This window comes from Ovis canadensis, chromosome 23, assembly GCF_042477335.2.
Source record: "Ovis canadensis isolate MfBH-ARS-UI-01 breed Bighorn chromosome 23, ARS-UI_OviCan_v2, whole genome shotgun sequence".
Classification (NCBI taxonomy): Eukaryota; Metazoa; Chordata; class Mammalia; order Artiodactyla; family Bovidae; genus Ovis; species Ovis canadensis.
In genome coordinates, this window is record NC_091267.1 from 59,859,213 (window position 1) to 59,886,882 (window position 27,670).

Below are 27,670 nucleotides of genomic sequence, written 5' to 3' on the forward strand. Positions count from 1 at the left end.
CTGGCACAGAAGACGGTGGCCAAGCACAGGGATGTGGGAAGGGGCCCAAAGGCAGCCATGATGAATAGCACCTGGCTGAGGGGTTTCAGGAGGCAGCAAAGGACTGAGGGCCTGTGAGCCAAACCCCTGCACCGTTTTCTCGCATTTTCCTGATGCAGAAAGGACAGAGCCACATCAGTCATGGGAAGGAATACTTTGCAGAAGATGACACTCTGTGGAAATGAGTTAGCCTTACTTTTGAAAGGCTAACCAAAGCAAAATGCCTTGGCCAGAGCTTGGGACCTGAGCCAGAATTTGAGAGGGGCAGGTGAGTGGGCAGTGAACACAGAAGGGAGCGCTCCGCCCCCGACTCACCCAGGATGTCACTGGTCTTCACCGAGACGGTGTAGGACGTCCACTCCATCATCTCCTCCCCATCGATGACGGCACACATCTCACACACCAGCGTCTGCTTGCCCTTCCGCTGGGACAGCCAGTCTCCATAGTAGAACATGGTCAGGCCTCCCGTGTTCATGTTCTTCAGGAGGATCTGGGCGGGGGGACCGGCCAGTGTGTGAGCACCTCCCTCAGCCCCACCGACTGCCCACCCACTAACGCGGCCCCCTTGTCTGGACCCTGGAATCCACTATCCCAGGCCTGAGACAACTTCTTCTGACTTAGACTCGAGGCACGAGGAAAGGGTCCTCTCCAGGACAAGACCCTAATCCATGGGCCTGGCATGGAGTCTGAAGCCCCCGCCATGACTAACTTTACTTGGTGAGCTGGAAGTGGGCAATTCATGTAAATATGTTTCCAAGGAGGGCCTGTAACTGTGCACCAGGAATGTCTGCTGAATTAATGACATAAAAATAGACCAACCAAGCCACTTTCAGCCACAGACTCCACAAAACTGTGGACCCAAGTTCGCCAGATTGTCCTTGGAGGGAACACTGTATTATTGGCTCAAGAAAAGTCTGCTAAAGGCTGGACAAGGGGAGCAGAGCCTCAGGGGACTCGGGACAGATGGTCTTTGATGGATAAGGGACGAGAGGGCGGCTCAGAGAAGAAGAGGCAGCCCGCTCACTGAGACCATGGGGGAGCTGGGAGCCTCCCTACCATCTGCCTCAGGTTCCCACCATGGGAACCTTGCCACCCAGTTCCTGCTGCTCCCCTCTCACTCCTCCCAATTTGCTCCCTCCAGGAGGCTCACACTGGTCTCTGTCCACATTACACTGACTGGGCAGGCTGTATTCCCTGGCAGTTCATTCAGTTTTGACTGGGTACAAATAAATAAAACTACATTCCCTGATTAATTCACACCCAGGGGCATATTATCTGGGGCAGACTCAGGTAACAACCTTTTAAGGTGACATCTGCACATTAACAAACCCCACTGACAACCCAAAGGCGCAGGAAGTAGGGGTGGGTAGTGGGAGGAAGGGAGGGTGAAGGTCCAGCCGTGTTACCCTCTCCAGGAACCACTCGGGCCGGCTGCCCAGGCCGTCAATTCGGATCCTCATCTTGGTGAATGGGGCGATGTCCAGGATCTCCATGATGAAGGTGTCATTCTGCTCCCGCTCAAATCTGGGGATGGAGAGGAGGGACACGAAGGAGGGAGGCTGGCCAAGGTGAGGGGGGAGGCCATGGTGAAGACAGATTCGGGGTAAGGAGAGAAGAGGCCTCTCAGCTCCCAGTGACTCCGCAGTAGCCTGTCTCTTGCATCCAGAGGTGTTCTCGAAAGGCTGGGTTAAGTGAATTGCTGGTAGAAATGGCCCTGAATCAAGAGCTACCAGTTCTGAGTACTAATTTCATTGTGTTAACCACGTAGAACAGTCCCAGCTCCTCTCTGGGACTAGGTTTCCTCATCTGTAGTCTGGGGAAAATGACACTGTCCCTGAAATCTCATAAAACTGTTATGAGGACCAAATGGATGTGAAATCAATTTCAAATGTGAAAAGAATTCCATCTCTGCAAAGCTTGCAATGAGGCTTTATGAGTGACATGGCTGCTATGAATGGTGGGGCAGGTTGTGCACTGTACAACTCTAGACAGTACCATTCACCTTTTTCTTTTTGTACACAATATGCACAATGCTGGATGAAGCACAAGCTGGAGTCAAGATTGCTGGCAGAAATATCAATAACCTCAGATACACAGATGACACCACGCTTCAGAAAGTGAAGAAGAACTAAAGAGCCTCTTGATGAAAGTAAAAGAGGAGAGTGAAAAAGAAGGAGAGTGAATGTTGAGTTAAAACTCAACATTCAAAAAACAAAGATCATGGCATCCAGTCCCATTACTTCATGGAAAATAGATGGGGAAACAATGGAAAGAATAAGAGATGTTTTGGACTCCAAAATCACCAAATTATAAGATGCTTGCTCCTTGGAAGAAAAGCTATGACCAACCTAGACAGCATACTAAAAACGAGACATTACTTTGCCAACAAACATCTGTCTGGTCAAAGCTATGGTTTTTCCAGTAGTCATGTATGATGTGAGAGTTGGAAAATAAAGAAAGCTGAGCACCAAAGAATTGATGCTTTTGAAATGTGGTGTTGAAGAAGACTCTTGAGAGTCCCTTGGACTGCAAGAAGATCCAACCAGTCCATCCTCAAGGAAATCAGTCCTGAATATTCATTGGAAGGACTGATGCTGAAGCTGAAAGTCCAATACTTTGGCCACCTGATGCGAAGAGCTGACTCACTGGAAAAGACCCTGATGCTGGGAAAGATTGAGGGCAGGAGGAGAAGGGGTCAACAGAGGATGAGATGGTTGGATGGCCTCACCGACTCAATGGGCATGAGTTTGAGCAAGCTCTGGGAGTTGGTGATGGACAGGAAAGCCTGGCATGCTGCGGTCCATGGGGTCGCAAAGATTTGGACGTGACTGAGCAACTGAATTGAACTGAAGTGATATGCACAACTGAATGCAGCGGCCCTTGGTCGGATAACACTACTAATGACTGTAAAACAGCAGGTGACATTGCTTTTGCCGCTATTACTGCTTTTCTCCCGAAATGACCGCATCATCTTAGCGATGCTCTGTCTCTGTTTCTACTGCTCTTCTCATGGTGCCGCATGCATAATGCGATCTTCAGTGCTGACACTGCTTGACTGCTCACTGATTCCAGATGCTGATGCATGCTGTTACCCCACCCCCCCCTGGGGGTAACACAGGTATCACTGAAGATATGACGCTGCATGGCAATTTTATGCTTCCTTGAGCAAACATTTTTTTAAAAACAGAGGCCATCACCAGTGGGAGCTAGAACTGCAAATGCTACAAACCAAAAACTAACTACTCCTTGTCTTCAAAGCGGTGGAAGAGGCCTAATCCCTTCTGATAACTTGCTTCATGTACTTTGCGATTATTAGAAGTAAAAACACTCTCCCAGAAGTCTGCCCCCAATTCCTCCTGCTCTAGTTTAAATTGTCTGTCTCCCGGTCATGTGGAAACTGGAAGGCAGTTCTCAGAAATTCCGCTCAAGCTCATCTCACAAAGTGGGGATTCTCTCAAATGTCAGGAAGCATTTAACAGGAGGCTTCCTGTGTGCTGTTCTGGATCTGTCAGGAATCCTCTGTTCCTTATTAATTCCTGAATATTCAGGAATTAAGAGGAGAGGCAAGCCTCTCCTGGGGCTGAGGGATCCAGGCATTTCCTTTGCTAGTTTTTCAATACACTGATAAGTACCCTCTTCCTTCTTGTGAGCCATATGGTAAAGTGATTGTTTACAAGTCTCTCTCTTTCTTTAATATGGATCGCCTAATTTTGCAAGTCTGGAATTTTCATCTTTATCTGAGAATAACTGCCTTGTAAGACAGTATTATGCCCACACCATGTTGATTAAAACACCTTTTCTCCATCAGAGCTTTGGTCCCCATGTCTTTCTTTCTCTCTCTCTCTCTCTCTCTCTCTATCTGTCCATTTCTGGCTGATTTCCTGGAACACGAAAGCCAGCTGTGTAACCCAGGAAATATTAGCCTCTCTCCTTTCACTTTCTCATCATCGACTCTGGACCACCAGGTTCTGGTCCATTAAAGGACCTCAACAATCTTTCAACTCATTCATTCCTTACTCTTGCTGGGTGTATAATGTTGCAGATCAAAGGAACGTTAGAATTCTTTTTATCTTTTTCTTTAATTGTCACTATCTGAATTTAACCAACAATCTCCCCTTTATGGAGATTTTATGGTCAGGCAGGTATAAGGAAAAGGGGGAGAGAAATAGGCTTTTTCTTTTAGAAAACTGAAGCCTGGATTATACTTTCCCCCTAGTCCTTCATTGCAGGCTAAATCCCGATTACACCTGTCTCCTCCGAATATAAAGCCCACATTCTAAAGGGAACTTCATCCTTCTACGACTCACCAGCCACCTCTTTCCTGCTTCCCCACACCCTCACAAGACAACGCCATTGACATGTGGGAGGGCTCCCACATTGAGGGGCCACTGCTGGAGAAGTGGTCCACCCCTGAGCCACATGCCCTTGCCTCTGGCTCAGAAGGACGGGCTGCTGAAGGCCCAGGCTGTGCCCTGCTCATCCACCCCAAGGAGCTCAGCAGCTCTCGCTGCCTCTCTCCCTTCCTGTTCTGCTTTCCTTCTGTTCTCCACGCATCAAAGAATGTCCTTGGGAAAGGGCCCAGCAGCCACTCGCTCAGTGGTCTCCTTGACGGAGGACAGCCTGAGGCTAACCAGGCCCAAGCCTTAGGCTGCAAGGGCAAGTTTTTAATGGAAGAGTTTTAGACATTGCCAAGAAGCTGGGAAGATTTGTACGTAGTCGAAGCCAGGGGCCATTCTGAAGGGCAAACCCAACAGAGCTCTGACAATCTGGTTTGCTTCCAGACCAAAAAATTTCCTAGTTCATGGGGTTTCCACTGGGCCTCGGGATGATTCCTTACAAGCACTTAATTTCCTCTAAAGAAAAACATCTCTTTGCCTAAAAGGAATCCCTGTCTCCATTAGAGACACTAATTGCCTCAAATTCCACTGTTAGAGACATATTCTTTAGGTTTAAGCATTTCCTTTTGAGGGTATCTTTTCTTTTTTTTTTTTGAATACCACATCAATTCACCACTATCTCAAAGTGAATTAGTTATGAACAGTTTCCCCCAAAGTGGCAAGATGACAAGTTGGGGACTTCAACTAGGGAGAGGGGTTGAGGGAATGGTTATCAAGTTTGACCTCTAGATACAGTATTTTACAACAGGGCTGTTGCAGCAGGCAAACCCACACAATGCCTTCTGTTAGACACATGCCCATTCCCGCCTCCATTCTGGTCACGTGCCATTTCTTGGGAGGATCTCTTTGCACAGCACTAAGCTATAAGAATGACACAAACCCAGTGGGTCTCACTGTCTGAGTCCCCAAGTTGAGATGTTGACATCTATAACAAGGATTTCAAGACACAGGCCAAACACTGGGCCACTTGCAAATGAAATAAAGCAGACTATATTTGGGGTAAGAGACCTGAGCTTGCAAACCAGTGTATTTAAGAAATGATGGCTCTTCTCACAGCATAAATCTTAAATCAGAAAAACAAAATTCTTTAACAAGGTGCCTCAAAGCATTGATAGAATGGTGTGACTTTCAGAAGCATTTTTGGAGTTTAGATACCACCAGAAAAGAAATGTCTATCTCTCCCACCAGCAATAATGTACATCTCTAAAATAAGGTGGAATGTCGGAGTGGGATAATCAATCTGAGAAATTCCAAGGATTGGGAGCTGGATTGGAGATTAAGGTCAAAGCATGGAGGTGAAGACTGTGAGAGAGTGAGGAGGCTGGCCACAGACTGACGAGGATAACAGAGCTCTGCCCATTGGCTCTGCCGCAGCCACCCCAGGCCGCCAGACCGCAGCCTTGCCAGCAGTGGGCCCACGACGCTCAGGACTCAGTCAAATCTGCCCTCCTGATTTTTTCCCACTCCCAACTCAAGACCAACTAGATAAATCCAAAGATACCCCCCTATCCAGTCACTCAACATTTAGAAAACTAAGAGCATGGCATCCGGTCCCATCACTTCATGGCAAATAGATGGGGAAACAATGGAAACAGTAACAGACTTTATCTTTTTGGGCTCCAAAATCACTGCAGGTGGTGATTGCAGCCATGAAATTAAAAGACACTTGCTCCTTGGAAGAAAAGCTATGACCAACCTAGACAGCATACTAAAATGCAGACACATCACTTTGCTAACAAAGGTCCATCTGGTCAAAGCTACGGTTTGTCCAGTAGTCACGTATGGATGTGAGAGTTGGACTATAAAGAAAGCTGATTACCGAAGAATTTATGCTGTTAAACTGTGGTTTTGGAGAAGACTCCTGAGAGTTCCTTGGACAGCAAGGAGATCCAACCAGTCAATCCTCAAGGAAATCAGTCCTGAATATTCATTGAAAGGACTGTTGTTGAAGCTGAAACTCCAATATTTTGGCCACCTGATGTGAAGAACTGACTCATTGGAAAACACCCTGATGCTGGGAGAGACTGGGGGCAAGAGGAGAAGGGGACGACAGAGGATGAGATGGTTGGATGGCATCAGTGACTCAGTGGACATGAGTTTGAGTAAACTCCAAGAGTTGATGATGGACAGGAAAGCCTGGCATGCTGCAGTCCATGGGGTCACAAAGAATTGGACACAACTCAGTGACTGAGCAGAATCCAATCAGATGAGCTGCCTCGATTCTAGTTAGCTCTCCTCCAGTTCTCCCATGCCTCAAATAATGCTGCACTCTGAAGCTTTTCCAGGATCCTGAGAGCCTTTGGCCTCTGCCAAACCGAGTGATGGTGCTCACACTGTTGCTGCAGCAAGCTGGAAAGATACAGCCTCTGTTCTCATTTGACCTCTGTTTTATTTCCACAATTACATGAGTTCAAATCCCAGCTCCTCTGCTGACTACGTGAGTGACCTTGGGGCGTTAATTACTTCCCCTCCTATGCCTCAGGCACTTTATTTGTTGTGAGTTAATATATATAATTATATAGTTATTACAGCTAATATAAACATTATTATTTGTATATATTAACTCTATATATAGAGAGAGAGCACTTCCAATGGTGCCTGGCAGGGAGTAGGCACTCATTGAATGTTAACCATTATTACAATCACTATCAGGGGAGAACAGCTCAGGAGAGAATTCCAGGAGGAAACAGGAGTTGCATAATAAGAGCATAGGAGTGCTAAGAGAAGAGAGGCCAAAACTCTTCTCATCGGATCCCCTCAGACACAAGCTGCATAAGATGAGCAGAGTTCCCACTCTCATGGACTGCTCTGTCCATGAGAAGAAGCCTCTACCTGGCCGCCAAGAGCTGCAGCAATTTCATCCCCCTCAAGCACCATCCCTCCCATCCTTACCTCTGCCACCCTCCAGACGTACTTATTGAGTGCCTGACACACGCAAGGCCAGAGGTGGGAGCTGTGAGAGCTCAGAAAGGATTCTGCCCGCCAGCTTTAGTGGAAGGGTTTTAGACATTGCTAAGAAGTTGGGCAAGATCTGTGGGAGACGGCAGTGTGGCTTCAGAGGCGAGTGGCTGTGGGTAGGTTGCACAAGCCTTAGGCTTGGGTTCTGGGTCTCTGCCCTCTGATGCTTAAGATATCAGGGATCAGGGATGGCTTGGAGGACAATGGCCGAACACAGAAAACCAAACAAAACCTAGGACTAAGTTGGGGATTTAATGAAAGACGCAGACAGGTGCTATCTGGAAGGACTAAAGAGGTCCACCAATACTGTCATTACTGATTACTATCTTAAGAGGAAGTAAAACCTAAGGCTTAAGACTGGGGCCACCTGGGTGCATTGTCCAGGGCCAAAGCTTACTGGCTATGGGACCTTTAGCAGCATGACTTGACCTTGCTGTGTCTTAGTTTTCTCATCTGTAAAATGGGGATGATAATAACAGTCCTCACAGAGTTGTAGGTAGAAATAAGTGTATCAATACAGTCAAAGGGCTTAGAGAAATGTCCAACACCAAATAAGGCCACATCAGTGTCCGTGTTGTTGTTGCGGTCCCCTCAGGTGTTACACTTCATGAGTTTGAGCATATTTTCTTCTCAGTGGGACTGTCTCTCTGTTAGGGGAGGCACGCTGATTGAAACCGCCCACCCTGGCCAGGCACCATAGTAACCATTTGCATGAGTTGTTTTATGACAGGAGATCCTGATAAGGAATACGGAACTAATAAGCCACCACTAACTGGAAGAGTTCGGGAAAGGTCTAAAGGAGACACCGCGTGTCCGTCCACTTCCCAGAATCCCTCTCACTAGCATCCATCTTGGCTGAGCGATGCATGCACCACCAGGAAAGACTCTGAGTCAGAATGATTGGCCAAAGACCACCCGGAAACTAATCCCATCACCATAAAACCCGAGACTGTGAGCCACGTGGCAGAGCTGTTCTCCTGGGTTCCCTTCCCCTACTGCTGTCCACCCGGGTGCCCTTTCCCAATAAATTCTCTTGCTTTGTCAGCACATGTGCCTCCTCGGACAATTCATTTCCGAGTGTTAGACAAGAGCCCAGTTTCGGGCCCTGGAAGGGGTCCTCCTTCCTGCAACATCTCCAGTGTCTGAAACAGTGCCTGATATTGGTGTTTAATTGTTTTTTAATATTCAAATTTTTTTTTTCACTTTTATGCCATTATTTTGAACTTGTAGGCAAGTTACAAAAATAGAGTAGGCTTCTGTGTTCCCTTCAGCCACCTCCCCCTAATATGAACAGGTTACATTACTACAGTAAAAAGAATGAAAGCAGGAGATTCACAATGACACAACGCTATCCACTAATCTCCAGACCTTACAATGAACATTTTACAGTGACAGAAGGAAGGAAGGAAAGAGGGCTATGGGCTGAAGTGATCAAGGATGGCTTCCTAGAGAAGGTAGATTTGTGCTAGCCTTTGAAACAGAAAGGTCTTGCAACAGAAAGAGTGGATGAAAGGCATTCTAGGAGGGATGAATCACACAGACAGAGGTGTGGAGGCTGGAAGGCCCCAGGGAATGAGGGGAGAGTCAGAGGGTAGTCTGGCTGAAAGCAGGATGGGGCTGGAGGGTGGAGGATTGGGTGTATGGAGGGGCAAAGGGGCAAGGAGCACAGGTCATGTCCAGATACCTGGCCTTCTTCTTGTCCAGCTGCACTTCCTCTGTGCTGCCGTTGATGCCATAGAGGGTCATAAAGATGTTGGAGTCGGTGCCACCGCCCACCACGTCCCCTGTCCACACCGTCATTTCGTACAGCACCTGTCCCGAGAGGGATGCGAGTCCTGGGCTTTGGCCTCAACCATCACCCCCGGCGATTTATTATACTTCACTCTCGCTGGGGCAAAAGAACACATCCTCCAAGCTCCACCACTCTGAAAAGAGCCCTCCCACTAAGCAACCGTGAGTGTCTGCAGAGCAAGAGTCAGGCCATGTCACTGTCCCTGTCCCCAGCTGTGCCCGGCTCAGGGCTGGAGAGGAGTTCAGTTTCTGAGAGAGAACACGTGTGGAGTAGGAACATGACAGATCGCCCCAGCATTAACCGACCTCCTTGTTTGTAGAAGCCCGACCTAAGTCCGTTCATCCCAGCTGCATGTATTGGCTGCACAGTGGCTTTTGGAGACATGCAGGGCGCCACTGGAACCCCAGGGCCATCCCCGCTGCTAGCTGTGGAACCTGGGCAGATGTCCCGCCCTCTCCAGCCTCTGCCTCCTCTCCGTAAATAGAGATGTGCACCATGCAGAGCTGCGAGAGCCACAGACACCTCGCCTTGGTGCCCACTCTGGGCCTGGCATCAAGGGGCCACAGCAGTTCTAGGGGACCGTCCCTCTTACATGTCACGGCCAGCTCACCCTGCGCGTCAGTGATGGGGAGTGTGTCGGGGCTGCTGGTTGAGGGACCTCTGCCTTCTTTCGCTTGTGGGGTGGGCCAGCCACCTATCATAGGTGCTTTTCACTTTAGACTGGAGTTTTGCCCTTAGGCCTGAGGTTTGTGCCAAAGAGGCTGTGTTCTCTTTGTCTCTGCCAGAGGAGGTGAGAACAGCCTGCTCCCTGCAGCGTGGTGCTTTCCTTGAGGCCCCTGCCTTGGTTCTTCCTTTGAGGGGTGGCCTCGGGGCAAGAGGGGCCATCTTCACCCCTGATCTGGAGTGTCCTCTGGCCCCTGGCCTCTCATGCCACAGCCTCTTGTCAGGTGCCCAGTTAGGTCTCAAAGGTTCAGGAGAGGCCTGCACACACGGCCAAGGACACGGCATGCTGACTATCTCCTTGCAGGTACCCATAGCCAGCCCGTCCCTTCCCCAGGGGCTCCAACACTGCAATATCACTGTCGCAGATGCCGGAGTCCCACCACCAGTTGCCTTCAGATTCAGAACCTGTGTTATTCCTGTCAGTGATCACACCCCTGACGTTGCCCTTTTCAGGCAGCACGGAGAACCTTCACCACCACATTGCAAGGTCAGAAGCAGTATTTCAGGCCTGGCCAGGAGGACACGTTTGCCAGGGAAATAACTGAACTACACTTTGCTTTCCCAGGAAAATCCTCTTAGACCACCTAACAAGGGTGTGTGTGGTGAGCACGGAGCTACGGGAATGAAAGCAGAAGCCTGACTGCTCGGCTCTTACCCAGCAAACTCAGAACAATCAAAGCAAGCACTCGAAGCCCCGTGGAGACTGGCCCCTTAAGACTGGGCTCGCCAGACTCCTGTCTTCTCTGGGTCCATCTTTTTTCTCTTCTTTACACAGACCCATCTCTTTTTATGCCATAGATGTGTTTCCAGAAAGAGACACAGAAACAGGCTTTTGTAATTCCAGTCTGATATCAAATGTCCTGGGGAGGTGGCCAGTCCAAAGAGCCCTCAGGTTCTTTGTAAAGTGACAAACCTGTGTTCTTTTGTAACATGAATAACTGGGGTGTGAGGGTTTGGATTTCCACAGATTAAAGACCCCAAAGGGAGGTGAGCTGTACTGAGAAGGGGTGTGCATGTGCACTGGGGGTGGCACACACACACACACACACACACACACACACACACACACCCACCCACATGCATGCTGAGAACTGGGTCAGGACAGAGGTCCCCGGAAGAACTGTGTGCTCTCCCCACTGACTGTCTGGCCACAGATGCAGATGGCTGAGCAAGGGAGGGGGTGTCTCTGCTGTAGGAAGTTCGGCTCTGCAGCAGGAAGGAGATGGGCAGGGATCCACACTCCTGCCCGAATAGAGTTTACAGCCCATAACTCAGCCCTTCCTTGTTTCCACATACAGTACAGGCACGGCACACTCAGGTCCAGGGTGATGTCTTCTTATCTCTGTGGGACAGCTTCCGACCTAAATCTAGTAGCCCATTGATTTGGATTCAGGAACAGAGATGAGGGCTGGGACCTTCTGTTGACCCCACAGCTTTTCAGAGAAAGAGAAGTCTGCAGGGTCACGTGACACAGAAGCGTCTGGGGCATCAGCTGACCACGTGTCCTTGGGTCCAGCACCCAGGCACTCTGCTTCCTGCCTGGCACCGACCTGTGACTTCATACAACTCAGCCCAGGTCATTTGGCCAGCTAGAGGTGGAGCTGGGACAGGCACTCAGCACCTGCCTTCTAGCCTTTTCCACTTAAGGGGGACCTTGGGCAGATAGCTCTCACTGCACTGAGACCCAGGGGCTCACAGCATCCCAAAGGCCATCTGTCCCCATCACCAGCCTACTGGTGTCAATGGAACATCCTTTGGAGAACAATGACTCTGTACATCTATGTAGAGCATGCTTTCCATGGACTGTTCATGGTCTCATTAGTTCTCATCAATACCTTACATGGGAGAGGATAGAAAGCATTATTTCCATGTGCTATGTGAGAAGACCAAGGCCCAGAGAAGCCAGATGGCCTGCCCAAGGCCACACAGCTGCAGACAAGAAGACACCTGAGGCTCATGGCTCCTAGCAATGTGGGTCTGGCTGGTACAAAGGGCTGCAGCCCTGGCCAGTGCCCCAGGGCTGAGTCTGCTCCTTCTCCCACTTCCATCTCCCCTGCACTCACCCCCTTCACCTGGCGCTCCCTTTGCCATGCCATGCCATCCACACAAACAGGTGCCCCTTATACCTTCACCCCGATGTTCACCACCATGGCATCCAGGAGGTCAAAGACACGGGAGGTGACGCCATCTCCTCGGTCCTTGGCAAGCCAGCAATTGCAGCGCAATATGTATTTGGTCCCCTGGGTGGGCACGGCCAAGCACAGCTCCTCCACCAGCCAGCAGCTCTCGGGGGAGGCCCCATCATGGCCCAGCTAGGCGGGGACACACCGGGGCTGTGAGGATGGGGCACAACAGGGCAAGAAGCCCTCCAGGCTCAGCATCCCCTCCCCCAATTGCTAGCCCCCCAACCCTACCCCCCCCGCCGCCCCCCGTCTTCAGTGCTGCCTTCCAGCGTGTTCTGCACTCACTGATCCAAGTCCCTCCTGTGAAGGTGGAGAGCGTTTGCAGATGCAATGAAGGTCTCTATTCAGATGACCCTGAGTTCATCAAAAGATTATTCTAGGTGGGCCTGACCTAATTAGGCGAGCCCTTCAAAAGCGGGTGTAGACATCAGAGAGGGAAGACATCACAGAGATTTGAAACAGAACAGATCCTCTCTGAATGGCTTTGAGGAAACCCGTTGCCTGGCTTTGGAGAGGGCCACATGGCAGAGAATGTAGGCAGCCCCTGGCCTTGGTCCTACCACCACAAGGGAACTGATTTCCTCCCACAACCACTGAGCTTAGGACAGGACCCCAAGTCTCAGACAAGACCAGAGCCCTGGCAGCACCTTTGACTTCAGCCCAGTGAGACCTTGAGAAGAAGACACAGCTAACCCAGGCCTGGACTCCTGGCCATACATTTGTATGGCCTTAGGTTACTAAGTCTGTAGTGACTTGTTACAGAGCAATTAAACAAAAAAAAAACCTAATACACAGACATCCCCTCTGGGTGGGTGGAGAACGGAGCTGGAAGGGCAGGTGAGGCATCCAAGGTCACCCAGCCAGTTGGAGACAGAGGCCAGGAGCTCTTCGTGTGCTGCCTGCTCTGAGCAGGGATCAGGTCAGGCCCGCTCAGCTTCCCACCCGTGTATAGGTCAGCTCCTTCCTTCCCTGGGGGTCACCACCCTGAGGCCCTAGAGCCCAGCACCTCTATTTTCTTGATGACGCCCACATCCAAGCCAGCAACATAGAACTCCTCCACGGAGCCGCAGCTGAAGCCCTTCTTCCCCCGGGGATAGTCCAGCCAGATGCGGTTACTGCGCTCGTCCTCCTGCCCGATGAGGATGACGTAGGCCCGACTGTCGGTGGCTGCGTCCCTGTGCTTCCCCGTGCTGACTGACACGTAGTAGGGAATAACTGCAAGAGATTGTGGGAGCCCAGCCTCGTCACAGACCAGGGGGGACCAGGGTGGGCTTGGAGACTTGGAAATGACCTCTGGAGGCACTGATCTCAGCCCCCTGTCTCTGAGACAAAGTATAACAGAGCTTTTCAGACTGATGAGCTATCTGTGGGGAGTGTCTACCCTCCAAGGGGGCTTCCCATGTGGCGTGAATGGTAAAGAACGCACCTGTCAATGCAGGAGGCTTAAGAGATGTGGGTTTGATCCCTGGGTAGGCAAGATCCCTCAGAGGAGGGCATGGCAGTCCACTCCAGTATTGTTGCCTGCAGAATTCCATGGACAGAGGAGCCTGGCACACTATAGTCCACAGCGTCGCAAGGAGTCAGACATGGCTAAAACAACTTAGCATGCACCCTCCACGGAGTGAGGGAGTTGGTAACTCCCAAATGAAGATCAAAGAGAGATCACTGTGACATCTGAAAGCCCCACTGACCAATTAGCTTAGCTGCACCCAGCACTCGCATGTGAAGTGGGGCGAGAGCTATAACTGCTACCCAAGTACAGGGTAGACGCCTGAGGAGCACACTATGGACGTAAAAATGAGGTTGGCAAAAGCAAGTTCTCATGAAAAGCAGGAATTGAGGGAAGAAAAATAAAACGGTATTTATATGTGTAACATAATAAATGAAAGTTCTAGAAGGCATTCATTTCCAAAGCAGGTTTTAAACAGCATAAAAACCTGCTCAGGAAATATGCTTAGAGCTCTAGTTGCCCAGCCAGTGTCCATTCTCCTTACAGCTAGGGGTGGTCATGATATATAAGATGTTGGGAAATTTTCTTTTAAAGGGTCTTACTCAACTGGGAGGAACACCTTTTTGCTCCTTACCCTTCTAATCATTCTGCTTGGAATGTGGATGTGATATTTGGAGCTCCGGCTCCAGTTCATCTTGGAACCATGGGCAACTTTTACAATGGAAGCCACCTGGAGGACTGCTAGTTTGGTCAGGTTGAAAGAGCCTAGGACCCTGAATTCGCTGGAGCTGCTGTATCAGTCCTATGTTTCTCTTTGAACTTTTATGAGTAAGAAAAGAAATGCTCCATGTTTGTTACTTGTAGTTACGAACTGAAACAGGTTGGAAAACCTTCTCCTAATTACCATATGTAAAATAGATGATCAGTGCAGGTTTGATGCATGAAGCAGGGCACTCAAAGCTTCATGGGACAACGCAGAGGGATGAGGTGGGGAGGGAGGTGGGCGGAGGATTCAGGATTGGGGGACATCTGTACACCCATGGCTGATTCATGTTGATGTATGGTGAAAACCACCACAGTATTATAAAGTAATTAGCCTCCAATTAAAATAAATAAATAAATTTAAAACAAACAAACAATAACCTTCTCCCAGCTGACCTTCCTAAATAGCTTGGGAGACATTGCCCTGATGAAGTGGATGTTTGGTTATGCAACCTGTAGCCCTTTGAAAATTTTCCAGACTAGTCCTTCCTGGCTGGAATTATCCGCATTGTTTTCTGCCCATGGCTGTATTTCATCTTTACAAAAAGAACCCCACTGGCCTGTCCACAGTTGATCAAAGTGCTTAATTCAGTTTAGTTCGGTTGCTCAGTTGTGTCTGATGTGCTCTGCATAGAAGTTAAATAAGCAGGGTGACAATATACAGCCTTGACGTACACCTTTCCCAGTTTGGAACTAGTCCGTTTTTCCACATCCGGTTCTAACTGTTGCTTCTTGACCTGCATACAGATTTCTCAGGACGCAGGTAAGGTGGTCTGGTATTCCCATCTCTTGAAGAATTTTCCACAATTTGTTGTGATCCACACAGTCAAAGGCTTTGGCATATTTAATAAAGCAGAAGTAGATGTTTTTCTGGAACTCTCTTGCTTTTTCAATGATCCAACTGATTTTGGCAATTTGATCTCTGGTTCCTTGGCCTTTTCTAAATCCAACTTGAACATCTGGAAGTTCTCGGTTCACTTACTATTGAATTGGGGAATTTTGAGCATTACTTTGCTAGCGTGTGGGATGAATGCAAATGTGCGGTAGCTTGAACATTCTTTGGCATTGCCTTTCTTTGGGATTGGAATGAAAACTGACCTTTTCCAGTCCTGTGGCCACTGCTGAGTTTTCCAAATTTGCTGGCATATGGAGTACAGCACTTTCACAGCATCATCTTTTAGGACTTGAAATAGCTCAACTAGAATTTCATCACCTCCACTAGCTTTGTTTGTAGTGATGCTTCCTAAGGCTCACTTGACTTCGCATTCCAGGATGTCTGGCTCTAGGTGAGTGATCACACCATCATGGTTATCTGGGTCTTTAAGATCTTTATTGTATAGCTCTTCTCTGTATTCTTGCTACCTTTTCTTAATATCTTCTGCTTCTGTTAGGTTGATACCATTTCTGTCCTTATTGTGCCCATCTTTACATGAAATATTCCCTTGGTATCTCTAATTTTCTTGAAGAGATCTGTAATCCTTCCCATTCTATTATTTGCCTCTATTTCTTTGCACTGATCACTTAGGAAGGTTTTCTTATCTCACCTCGCTATTCTTTGGAACTCTGCATTCAAATGGGTATATCTTTCCTTTCCTCCTTTGCCTTTAGTTTCTCTTCTTTCCTCAGCTATTTGTAAGGCTTCTTCCAACAACCATTTTGCCTTTTGCATGTCTTTTTCTTGGGGATGGTCTTGATCACAGCCTCCTATACAATGAGATGAACCTCTGTCCATAGTTCTTCAGGCACTCTGTCTATCAGAGCTAATCCCTTGAATCTGTCACTTTCACTGTATAATCGTAAGGGATTTGATTTAGATCATACATGAATGGTCTAGTGGTTTTCCCTACCTTCTTCAATTTCAGTCTGAATTTTGCAATAAGGAGTTCATGATCTAAAGCACAGTCACCTCCTGGTCTTGTTTCTGCTGACTGTATAGAACTTCTCCATCTTCGGCTGCAAAGAATATCATCAATCTGATTTCAGTACTGACCATCTGGTGATGTCCATGTGTAGAGTCATCTCTTGTGTTGTTGGAAGAGGAGGTTCTCTTGGCCAAACTCTGTTAGCGTTTGCCCTGCTTCATTTTGTACTTCAAGGCCAAACTTGCCCGTTACTCCAAGTATCTCTTGAATTCCTACTTTTGCACTCCAGTCGCCTATGATGAAAATGACATCTTTTTTGGTACCACTTCACCTGCTGTTAATTCCTTCTTGTGTGTTTTTCACTTCAGTTATTGTATTCTTCAGCTCTGATGTTTCCTTTTTATATTTGCTAGTTCCTTGTTAAAATTCTCACTGTGTTTGTCTTTGCTCTTCCCTGGTCCAGTTAGCATTTTTATAATTAATGCTTTGAACTCTATCTGGTAAATTATTTATCTCTGTTTTATTTGTCATTTTTCAGGCTCTTTTGTCTTGTTCTTTCATTTGAAACAAATTCCTCTGCCTTCTCATTCTGCTTAACTTCTTCTCTCTCTATCAAATTAGGTAAAAAACAGTTTCTTGTCCCAGTCTTGAAAGAGTTACCTTGTGTGGGAGCAATCCTATCAATCTGTGTGTGCCCAGTGGCTTTGGCAAGACAGCTGGATCTGGAGTCAGCACAGGTCATGTCTTCCCCTCGGATGTGCTGGCAACTCTCACCGGGGTGGGAAGTGGGGCTGGAGATGGAGAGGCTGGAGCCAGAGCCAGGTGTGAGCCAGGGCTTCTGCAGTGCTCAGTGGCCAACACTGCCCTACTAGGGTTGGGGTCAGGTCCAGGGCTGCTGTTGTTCATTGCTCAGTCATCTCCAACTCTTTTCAGCCCCTTGGACTGCAGCACACCAGGCTTCCCTGTCCTTCACCGTCTCCTGGAGTTTGCTCTCCCAGAGGTCTAGCATGCTAAGGCAGAAGTCCTGAGGGTCAAGTTCAAATCAGTTCTATTTCTTCTAAGTGTGTGTACTTCCACATCACTTTCATCCTAGAAGGGAGTAGTGTTGCAGCGAGAGAGGTCAGAGTGGGCCCCTGGTGTGGCCAGGGGCATGCACTGAGGCGGTCCTGGTATATCAATTAGAGCTTCAGTGCACTTTTGATGCATCATCTCTGCAAGTGCCAGAAATGGCCATGCTCACCCCATTCAGATGAATTCCAGGTCCCAGCGGTCTCTGTTCCCCACAATCGCACACTCTCCTCAGCTATGACAGACTTCACCCTAGCGGAGCTATGCTGGAGCTGAGTGGTGGAGTGGGCAATCAGTGTGGGAAGTGGGCCAGGGGTCCTGGGCAGTTTCAGTCTGCTTCTTCCTATTTGATCCCAGGAGTAAGCATGCCTATGTGTGGAATCTAGGTTTCTTACAGCCCTCCTGTAAGTCCCACAGATTTTCAAATCAGTTAGGGGGAGTCATCTCCTCAGTATCAGACCCAGGGCAGGGGTGCCCAATATGTGGTCCCAACTGCTCACTCCCCAGGGAGGATCTCCTAGCCTATGTAATTCCTGACTCTTCTATGTTCCTTCCTAAGGGCACCAGTCCCAACCCGATCACTTCTCTTCCCTTCCTACCTGACTCCACGTGGCTCTTTCTCTCTTCCACTCTCCAGCTTGTTTTCAGTGAGAGCGGTTCCACATGTAGATGTATTTTTGACATGTTCATAGTGGGAGGTGAGCTTCATCTTCTACTCTATCTTCTTGATCTCCTCCCTCTTAAATCCTTAATTTCTTATATTCCCTGGACTAAAGTTGAACTGTGAGCCAAAGTCAAAGATTTTCCCAAAGCAACCAAAGATCCTTACAGATCTGAGGAGGGATTTTTTTTTTTTTAATTTTTAGTTTTTTATTTTTTAAATTTTAAAATCTTTAATTCTTACATGCATTCCCAAACATGAACCCCCCTCCCACCTCCCTCCCCAGAACATCTTTCTGGGTCATCCCCATGCACCAGCCCCAAGCATGCTGCATCCTACGTCAGACATAGACTGGCGATTCAATTCACATGATAGTATACGTGTTAGAATGTCATTCTCCCAAATCATCCCACCCTCTCCCTCTCCCTCTGAGTCCAAAAGTCCGTTATACACATCTGTGTCTCTTTCCCTGTCTTGCATACAGGGTCGTCATTGCCATCTTCCTAAATTCCATATATATGTGTTAGTATACTGTATTGGTGTTTTTCTTTCTGGCTTACTTCACTCTGTATAATCGGCTCCAGTTTCATCCATTTCATCAGAACTGATTCAAATGAATTCTTTTTAACGGCTGAGTAATACTCCATTGTGTATGTGTACCACAGCTTTCTTATCCATTCATCTGCTGATGGACATCTAGGTTGTTTCCATGTCCTGGCTATTATAAACAGTGCTGCGATGAACATTGGGGTACATGTGTCTCTTTCAATTCTGGTTTCCTCGGTGTGTATGCCCAGAAGTGGGATTGCTGGGTCATAAGGTAGTTCTATTTGCAATTTTTTAAGGAATCTCCACACTGTTCTCCATAGTGGCTGTACTAGTTTGCATTCCCACCAACAGTGTAGGAGGGTTCCCTTTTCTCCACACCCTCTCCAGCATTTATTGCTTGCAGATTTTTGGATCGCAGCCATTCTGACTGGTGTGAAGTGGTACCTCATTGTGGTTTTGATTTGCATTTCTCTAATAATGAGTGATGTTGAGCATCTTTTCATGTGTTTGTTAGCCATCCGTATGTCTTCTTTGGAGAAATGTCTATTTAGTTCTTTGGCCCATTTTTTGATTGGATCGTTTATTTTTCTGGAGTTGAGCTGCAGAAGTTGCTTGTATATTTTTGAGATTAGTTGTTTGTCAGTTGCTTCATTTGCTATTATTTTCTTGAGGAGGGATTTAATATAGCCATTCAAACTTATCAACCTGGCTTCTCTAACATGTCAGCTAGTTCATATGCTTGGTGGTAAAGGCCAGGCCCAGCACCGGATGCAAACTATTAATTGGGAAAATCCTAAAAGATGTCTAGAATCACAACTGGGAGTCCATCCTGCTATCTCACTATAGAAATACCTTGAAGATATTGCAGGTTCAGTCTTGGACCATGGCAATAAGGCAAATATTGCAATAAAGTGAGTCACATAAATTTTTTGGCTCCCCAGTGGATATGCCACCTGATGCAAACAGCCGACTCATTGGAAAAGACTCCGATGCTGGGAAAGATTGAAGGCAGAAGGGAAAGAGGGCGATGGAGGATGAGATGGTTGGATGGCATCACCAATTCAATGGACATGAACTTGGGCAAACTCCAGGAGATGGTGAGGGACAGGGAAGCCTGGCGTGCTGCAGTCCATGGCGTCGCAAAGAGTTGGACACAACTTGGTGATTGAACAACAACAGTGTGCAATAGCATTTTATCTAAAAAATGCACATGCCTTAATTTAAACATACTTTATTGCTAAAAAGTGCTAACCACCATCTGAGCCTTCAGTGAGTCATATTTTTCCCCCCAGTGGATGATCTTGCTTCTATGTTGATGACTGCTGACTAACCAAGGCGGTTGTTGCTCCAGCCTGGGGTGGCTGTGGCAATTTCTTAAAATAAGACAACAATGAAGTTTGCTATATCAACTGACTCTTCCTTTCATGAACAATTTCTCTGTAGTGTATAATGCTCTTTGATAACATTTTACCCCTAGAACTTCTTTCAAAATTGGAGTCAATCTTCTCAGACCCTGTCACTGCTTTATCCACTAAGTTTAAATAATATTCTAAATCTTTTGTTGTCATTGCAACAATCTTCACAGTATCTTCACCAGGAGAAGATTCTTTTTCAAAAAACCACTTTGTTTACTCATCCATATAAGCAACTTCTTGTTTGTTAAAGTCTTATCATGAGATGGCAGCAAGTCAGCCCCGTCTTCAGGCTCCACTTTATGCCTAGTTCTCTTGCTCTTTCCAGCATATCTGCAGTAACTTCCACTACTGAAGTCTTGAACCCCTCAAAGTCATCCATGAGGGCTGGAGTCAACTTCTTTCAAGCTCCTCTTAATGCTCATAATTTGAACCTCTTCCCATGAACCACGAACACTTTTAGTGGCATCTAGAACGGTGCATTCTAGAGGTTTCCATTTTACGTTTCCCAGGTTCATTAGAGGAATCACTATAGAAGCTATAACTTTATGAATTGTATTTGCTAAAGAATAAGATTTGACAGTCAAAATTACTCCCTGATCCATGGGACACAGAATGAATATTGCGTTAGCAGGTATGAAAACATTCATCTCATTGTACATCTCGATCAGATCTCTTGGGTGACCAGGTGCCTGGTCAATTAGTAGTGATATTTTGAAAGGAATCTTTCCCAAGGGGGAAAGGGTGGGATGGGATGAATTGGGAGATTGGGATTGACACATATCCACTATTGATACTATGTATAAAGTAGACAACTGATGGGAACGTACTGCAGAGATAGAGAACTCTACTTAAAGCACTGTAGTGTCCTAAATGGGAGGGCAGTCCAAAAGAGAGGGGAGATATGTATACTTTTTGCTATGCAGTAGAAGTTAACACAACATTGTAAGGTAACTATACTGCAATAAAATTTTTAGAAAGCCATGATATCAAATCATGTATGAGAGTCAAGTTTTATAAGTAAATATATAGCAAAAAAGGGGAAGCTTGAAATAATGCAATAATTACCAAAATGTGACACAAAGACAGGAAGTGAGCAAATACTGTTGGAAAAATGGCACTGATAGACTTGCCCCATGCAGGGTTACCACAAACCTTCAATTTGTTAAAAAAGAAAAATCTGTGAAGCACTATAAGTGTATTATTTGCTCAGATGTGGCTGATTCTTTGCGATCCCATGGACTGTAGCTCACCAGGTTCCTCTGTCCATGGAATTGTCCAGGCAAGAATACTGGAGTGGGTTGCCATACCCTTTTTCAAGGGATCTTCCCAACTCAGGGTTTGAACCTGGCAGATGGATTTTTTTAACCATCTAAGCCACCAGGGAAGCCCAGAAGCACAATAAAGTGAAGTGCAAAGAAAAAAATAAAGTCAAAACGAGGTACGCTTGTATATGATCAGCCTCAGGCAATCACTTGGTGACTTCACTGGGCAATTCCTAAGGCTTTTCCAAAGTCTGTTGATTGAAACAAAATTCAGGCTTGCACACAAAAATCTAATAAACCTGCTCATAACTATTACAATTGATTTCAGATGATTTAATCCCCCTGGGTAACTTTTAATTTTATGTTTATTAATTGTTAACAGGGACCGTTTCCTTCCAGAAAAAAAAGGCCAGGATGGAATGGGACACTAGGTCTACTCCAGGTTATTTAACCTGGCACACCACCTCTCTTGTACTCTAGATGAGTCATCTAAAAGAAAGATGGCCAAAATTCTTATTCTTCATCTCCAGTAATTGAAGGCCCCTAAACAAAACCTAAACCCTCTAGTTTCTGCTGTTAGTGCAAAGAGCCAAGACACTGGAAAAGAAATTGCTACACATTTTAAGTGCTTTAGACACTGTCAGCCCTCCAAATAACCTCTCCAAGTGATAGTCACTCAACCATGTCTGACTCTTTTCAACCCTATGAACTGTAGCCCTCCAGACTTCTCTGTCCATAGAATTCTCCAGGCAAGAATACTTGAGTGGGTTGCCATTTCATTCTTCACGGGATCTTCTCAACCCAAGATTGAACCCAGGTCTCCTGCACTGCAGGCAGAGTCTTTACCATCTGCGCCACCAGGGAAGCCCAAATAGCCTCTCCAGTGTCCTCCCAATTCTCTAAGGCAGGGCTCACTGAAAATACAGGGGCTTGTCCCAATCCTCCCACTTAATGGGCTTGCAGAAACATTCCCCCGGTTTGGGAATGAATCTCTTCTAGTTCTAAATGTCACCAGAGCCACACTCCCAAGGCTCAACCCCAGTACTAGAACAGCCTCTGCCCCACAGTATTAATCAGTTCAGATAGTGGAGATTGCTAACGAACCTCAAGAGGTTCCTGTCTCTGAACCTATTTCCTTTTGTTTAGGCCCTTTGAGAGATACATGTCTTTTTCTTCTTAGTGCCCTTGTCCCTATCCATTGATTAGGCCAAGACTTCTTTCAGAAGTATCACGGTGGAATTTCTTTCTCCTCCAAAGAAGAAATAATTCTAGGACTTGACAGTAGTCATCAAAGCAGCCCACCAGATGAGTTAAACGATTTCTTTTATTTGCTCTGTGTCTGACAGTACTAGACATGGTTCTGGAAACTGATTCTTTGTCTCAGTTGAATCAGCTACCACCCTCCTTAAAGGCAAAATCCTTAACTGATACTGGAAAAATTCACAGTGCACCTCCAACCAAGATTCAAACAGACTCTCAAAATCTCTTCTCAGAGTTAATCAATGTCCTGTAAATGAAGAACCCTTCCAGGCACAAAGTCAATAACAAAAGATTACAAGGCTCAAGGTTTCATTATCTCTTGTACTGGCTCCTGTAACTCTCCCATTTTGCCATCAGACAATGTAAGAGTCAAAGGTAGAGAGGTTTCTCCTGAACCTCAAGCAACAAAAACAACGTAATCCTTCAACACCCTATTGTTCCTAACCCTCAAATGCTACTACTATCCATCCCCACTGGAGCAAATTCTTTACTGTAGCTTATTTACATAGTGCATTCAATTAGCACTCCAGTAGAAGAAGCTGCTGCCGCTGCTAAGTCGCTTCAGCCATGTCCGACTCTGTGCGACCCCATAGACGGCAGCCCACCAGGCTCCGCTGTCCCTGGGATTCTCCAGGCAAGAACACTGGAGTGGGTTGCCATTTCCTTCTCCAGTCAGTACCTTTATGCATTCACTCCGGAAGGAAAAAAATTCACCTTTACAGTAACGCTTCAGGGTTTTACTAGGAGTCCTTCTTATTTCTCACAAATCCTGAAGCCTGATCTGGATGATAAAAATTTCCCTAGGGATCTACTTTGGTGCACTATGTGGAGGATTTGTTTCCTTGCTCTCCTTCTCAAGCTTCCTTTTAAGAAGACAGTATCCACTCGCTAAAGCTTTTAACCTTGAAGGGACATAAGATTGCCAAAGAAAAGTTGCAGTTTGCCTCAGTCCCTAGTTTTCACATGTAAGACATCTGATATCAGAACAAGAGTTATACCTAGTTCCAGACAGACTTCACAGTGTCCTAAATTTCCCCAAACCCCAAATTAAGTGCTGACTGCTAGGTTTTCTAGAGCTACTTTGTTATTGCGAAAATTGAATTACAAATTTCTCTTACGGTCAAACCTATGTTTGTTTTACTAAACAATAATAACATTGACCTAATATTATGGGATGGAGAAGGAAACAGCAACCCACTCCAGTGTTCTTGCCTGGAGAAGCCCAAGGACAGGGGAGCCTGGTGGGCTGCTGTCTATGGGGTTGCACAGAGTTGGACATGACTGAAGCCACTTAGCAGCAGCAGCAATATTATGGGAAGAAGCAGATGACATAGCTTTTAAGGCCTTAAAGCAGAGTTTGATGAATCCACTTGCCCTTGGGCATCTCAACGGTCAGATTTTCTTTTCCCTTTCTGCATATGAAAAGGAAAAGGTTTGTGTGTGCCTTGGGGTACATGCCCTAAAACACAGGGAGAACCACTGGCCCATGGGGTATGACAGCCAGCAACTGGAGCCTGCGCCAATGGGATACCCCCTTTGCCATAGAAGCTACTGCCTTTTGGGTAAGGGCTACCAAAAAAATCCTTATGAGATCTTGAACCATTTTTGTGCCTCATGCAGTAGAAGCCTCCTGAATTCTCATCACACTCAACATTTCTCAGTCAGCTGTCTCATTTCCCATGAAGTCCTTTTGTTAACTGCTCTTGACGTAACTCATTTACATTGTAATATCCTTAACCAGGCTACTCTTCTCCTCTCCATGATGAAGTCCCTCTCTACTGATTAATGCTGACAGGTCACCTCTTGACTCTCCTGATGTTCTTCAGGAAACTCTTTCGGGTAATGTTGACTTCTCATGGTTCACTGATGGTTCCTATGCAAAAGGTGACAATGAGAAATATTTTGCTGGGTGTGCTACTGCAACTCCTTTGATGATGTTACTTTAGCCCTATGGTACACATGGTTACTCATGAGTGATCTCAAGAGGTTTCCAGTACTACACAGACTCATACTTCAGCCAAAGACAAAACTGCCAGTATTTATACTGATGGTAGATATGCTTTTGGAATAACTCATGATTCTGGAATGTTGTGGAAACAGCATGGCTCCTTTACTTCCAGTGGAAATAAATTTTTAAATGGCCCCTATGTTCAGGAATTATTGGATGCAATGTTTTCACTTGCAGTTTTAGCTATTAATAAGATTCGGAGGCATTCTAAACTTGACTCGCTGGAAGCTAAGGGAAATCACCTTGCTGACATTTCTGCAAGGAATACTGACCTTAAAGGAACTGATAGCAGTCGAACTTCTATAACAGTTCAAAGGGATATTTCCCCCGAATGATAACTTAGTAAAACTAGCTAGAAAAGCCCAACAGTTGGCCTCAGAAAACAGAAAAACAAGATTGGAAATTCAACAGTTCTTGGTTTGATAAAAAGGAGAAAGCTATTTGGTTTGGACCAAACAACAACCCAGTCTTACCAGAGAGTAAAGTCCCCATTCCTTACCACTGTACCTGCATCAAACCATTGGTCTACTGGAGAAATGATAGCATCCATGAATCAATACTAGTGAGGAAACATTAACAAGGCCACAAAAGTGCTTACCTCACTCTTCCACTTCTCTGAAACACAATTCAGGAAAATCTGCTTGCATTGCTTCTGGACATTGTAAACTTACTAATGGACCATTTGAGGTCTGGCAAATGGGTTTAATACAACTTCCTACATCTCATGGAGATAAATATCTTTCAGTCATGGTCTGTATGTTTTCACACTGAATGGAAGCCTTCCCTAGAGACAGACTATTGCCTCTTCTGTGGACAAAGCCCTTTTGGAAAAGATTATACCTACTTGAGAAACTCCTCTCAAACTTCATAGTGATTGAAGAACTAATTTCACTAGTCAGGTACTGTGATGTGTGTGCATGCTAAGTCGCTCAGCTGTTTCTGACTCTTTGCAACCCCATGGACTATGGTCTAACCATGTTCCTCTGTCCATCGAATTCTTTAGGCAAGAATACTGGAATGGGTAGTCATTCCCTTCTCCAGGGGATATTCCCAACCTGGGAATCAAACCCAGGTATCCTGCACTGCAGGCAGCTTCCTTTACCATTTGAGCCACCAGGGAAGCCCAGGTACTTTGACAAGTCTGCACTATTTGGCTGGTTTTAATATACTTTAATTGTGCTAACCACCCTCAATCCTCTGGTTTAGTCAAATGCACTAACAGCATTATTAAGATTCAATGGCAATTTCTGTAGAAACCCTCCAAATACCTTAGCAAAAAGCACTGCCATTGATTCTTCTAAATCTTAGACCCACTCCTTCTGGAACTCACCAACACACACCCTTTAAGATGGCCACAGTACACCCAATGTACTTGGCTTCTGCTTTTCCTGATCCACAACTGATAAAAGGAGAGATACTCTAATACAATTTCTATTGAAAATAATCATGTTATTTGTAGAGCAATCTTTTCATGGTATGCTCTTTGAAGACAAAGATCTTAAGCATTATGCCTTGTGACCTGGATATTTTGTTTATTGGAAAAGACTATCTTCAATCTTGCTGGAAAAGCTCCTGGGAAGTACTGTTAACCAACAGTTGTGCTACCAAACTCCAAGGAATAGACTCTTGGATTCATATGACAAAGAAGGCAATTAAATCCTGATTGGACATGTACTTCATCCAGTCACATGAAAGTAAATATTTCCTGGAACTGAAGTATACAACAACTGATGAAACAGCTTTCCCAAGATATCCAGATCAGGTCTGTCAGAAGTGTGTTTCCAAACCTCTGATGGAGATATAAAGCTTCAGGTAAACTCCAGAGTCTATTATTTTGGTAACATGGACTTTGGATTAAAAGAATGCCTGAGATTTCTCCCTCCTTCCTTGTTACTCAAATGCGATCTTATTAGGTTTCCAATCTGTACACTTTCTCTCCAACATGGGACGCTGTACCCAGGAAATGTCCTTCCAGACACTGAGGGACAAAAAAGCTGCTGAGAAGTGAAAACCTGACTCATCAGTGATGCTTTCATAAAAAGAACTCCATCAAGAGGAGAAAAAAACATACACACAAACAAAAAACTTCTGCTAAGTCATGTCCAACTCTGTGTGACCCCAGAGACGGCAGCCCACCAGGCTCCCCCGTCCCTGGGATTCTCCAGGCAAGAACACTGGAGTGGGTTGCCATTTCCTTCTCCAAAGCATGAAAGTGAAAAGTGAAAGTGGAGTCGCTCAGTCGTGTCTGACTCTTCGTGACCCCATGGACTGCAGCCTACCAGGCTCCTCTGCCCATGGGATTTTCCAGACAAGAGTACTAGAGTGGGTTGCCATTGCTAGAAACTTTAATTAAATAGTCAGGAAACCAGAAGGGGGAGCTCTCATGCTCTGCGACAACAGACAGAGCCCAGGAAAAACTCCTCTTCTATCCTGGCAACAACTCAGCCAATGAGAAGCTGTGGACTCCTGGTTTACTCCAGCCTTCCCAACTTCCTTTTCTCCTCTATGAAAGAGTTCTCCCTCCCTTGCTCTGTGGGGACTTGCATGTAGTTTGACCTGGTTGTAGACTCCAAGTTGCAACTCTCTGCTGATCCCAAATAAGCTCATTTTCACTAGAGAAATAACTTGCAGTCTATGTGTGTTTTTGGTCAATATCTCTCACTTCACAGAGCTGTTGTGGGGATGGAAATAGCATGTGAGGAACCTGTGTGTAAACTACAAAATGTTACATGTAAGTGAAATGACGGGGAGGTTAATACACGGCTTGTCCAGGAATAGTTTAAACACAGTTCCACGTGTCTGCCACCACTTTGACGAGCTCTCTGCTTGGCTTACCTGGGCCCTCCTGAACATAGTCAGCCATGGGCCCCGTCACTGTGGCGATGTCGATGTCAGCCATCTTGGAGCTCAGGGTGATCTCCCAGAAGTCAGCGGGGCTGCTGCAGTTGCTGCTCCGGTCCCCGGTGTACTCCTGTGAGGAGGAGCACAACCTGGGCCCATTACGCCTCTGGCACCTTGTTTTCCGCGGAATCACCCCAGATGCCCCACCTGCCTTTCACGCACCTTCTCATAAAAGAGCCTCTCCAGCCGCCCGTCCTCCTTCTTCAGGGACAGCCAGCGTCCACACAGGAACAGGAACTCATCCTCGTTGGTGTCGTTCCAGATCTCCACCTTCTCCACGTACCAGTCTGCGCACCACTTGGTGTTGTCGTGGCGGAGCTTGATCTTGTAGATGACGCCCAGGTCCGCAGCCTCGATGATGAAGGTGTCGGCCTGGAAGT

At 46.5% G+C, this 27,670-nt stretch overlaps 1 protein-coding gene across 2 annotated transcripts in view; it reads right to left on the minus strand.

The window, feature by feature from the left end:
* Positions 1–27,670, minus strand: part of LOXHD1 (lipoxygenase homology PLAT domains 1) — a 197,177-nt gene that overhangs the window by 31,222 nt on the left and 138,285 nt on the right. Inside the window, exons 30-36 of one of the 2 annotated variants that reach the window (XM_069568462.1) lie at positions 27,453–27,662; positions 27,225–27,360; positions 13,099–13,307; positions 12,036–12,221; positions 9,079–9,206; positions 1,446–1,563; positions 355–529 (exon numbers count right to left, since the gene is read on the minus strand). In XM_069568462.1, coding sequence (XP_069424563.1) covers positions 355–529; positions 1,446–1,563; positions 9,079–9,206; positions 12,036–12,221; positions 13,099–13,307; positions 27,225–27,360; positions 27,453–27,662 — 1,162 coding nt within the window. The remainder of the gene's footprint in view (positions 1–354; positions 530–1,445; positions 1,564–9,078; positions 9,207–12,035; positions 12,222–13,098; positions 13,308–27,224; positions 27,361–27,452; positions 27,663–27,670) is intronic. The other variant, XM_069568464.1, reaches the window with a different exon arrangement.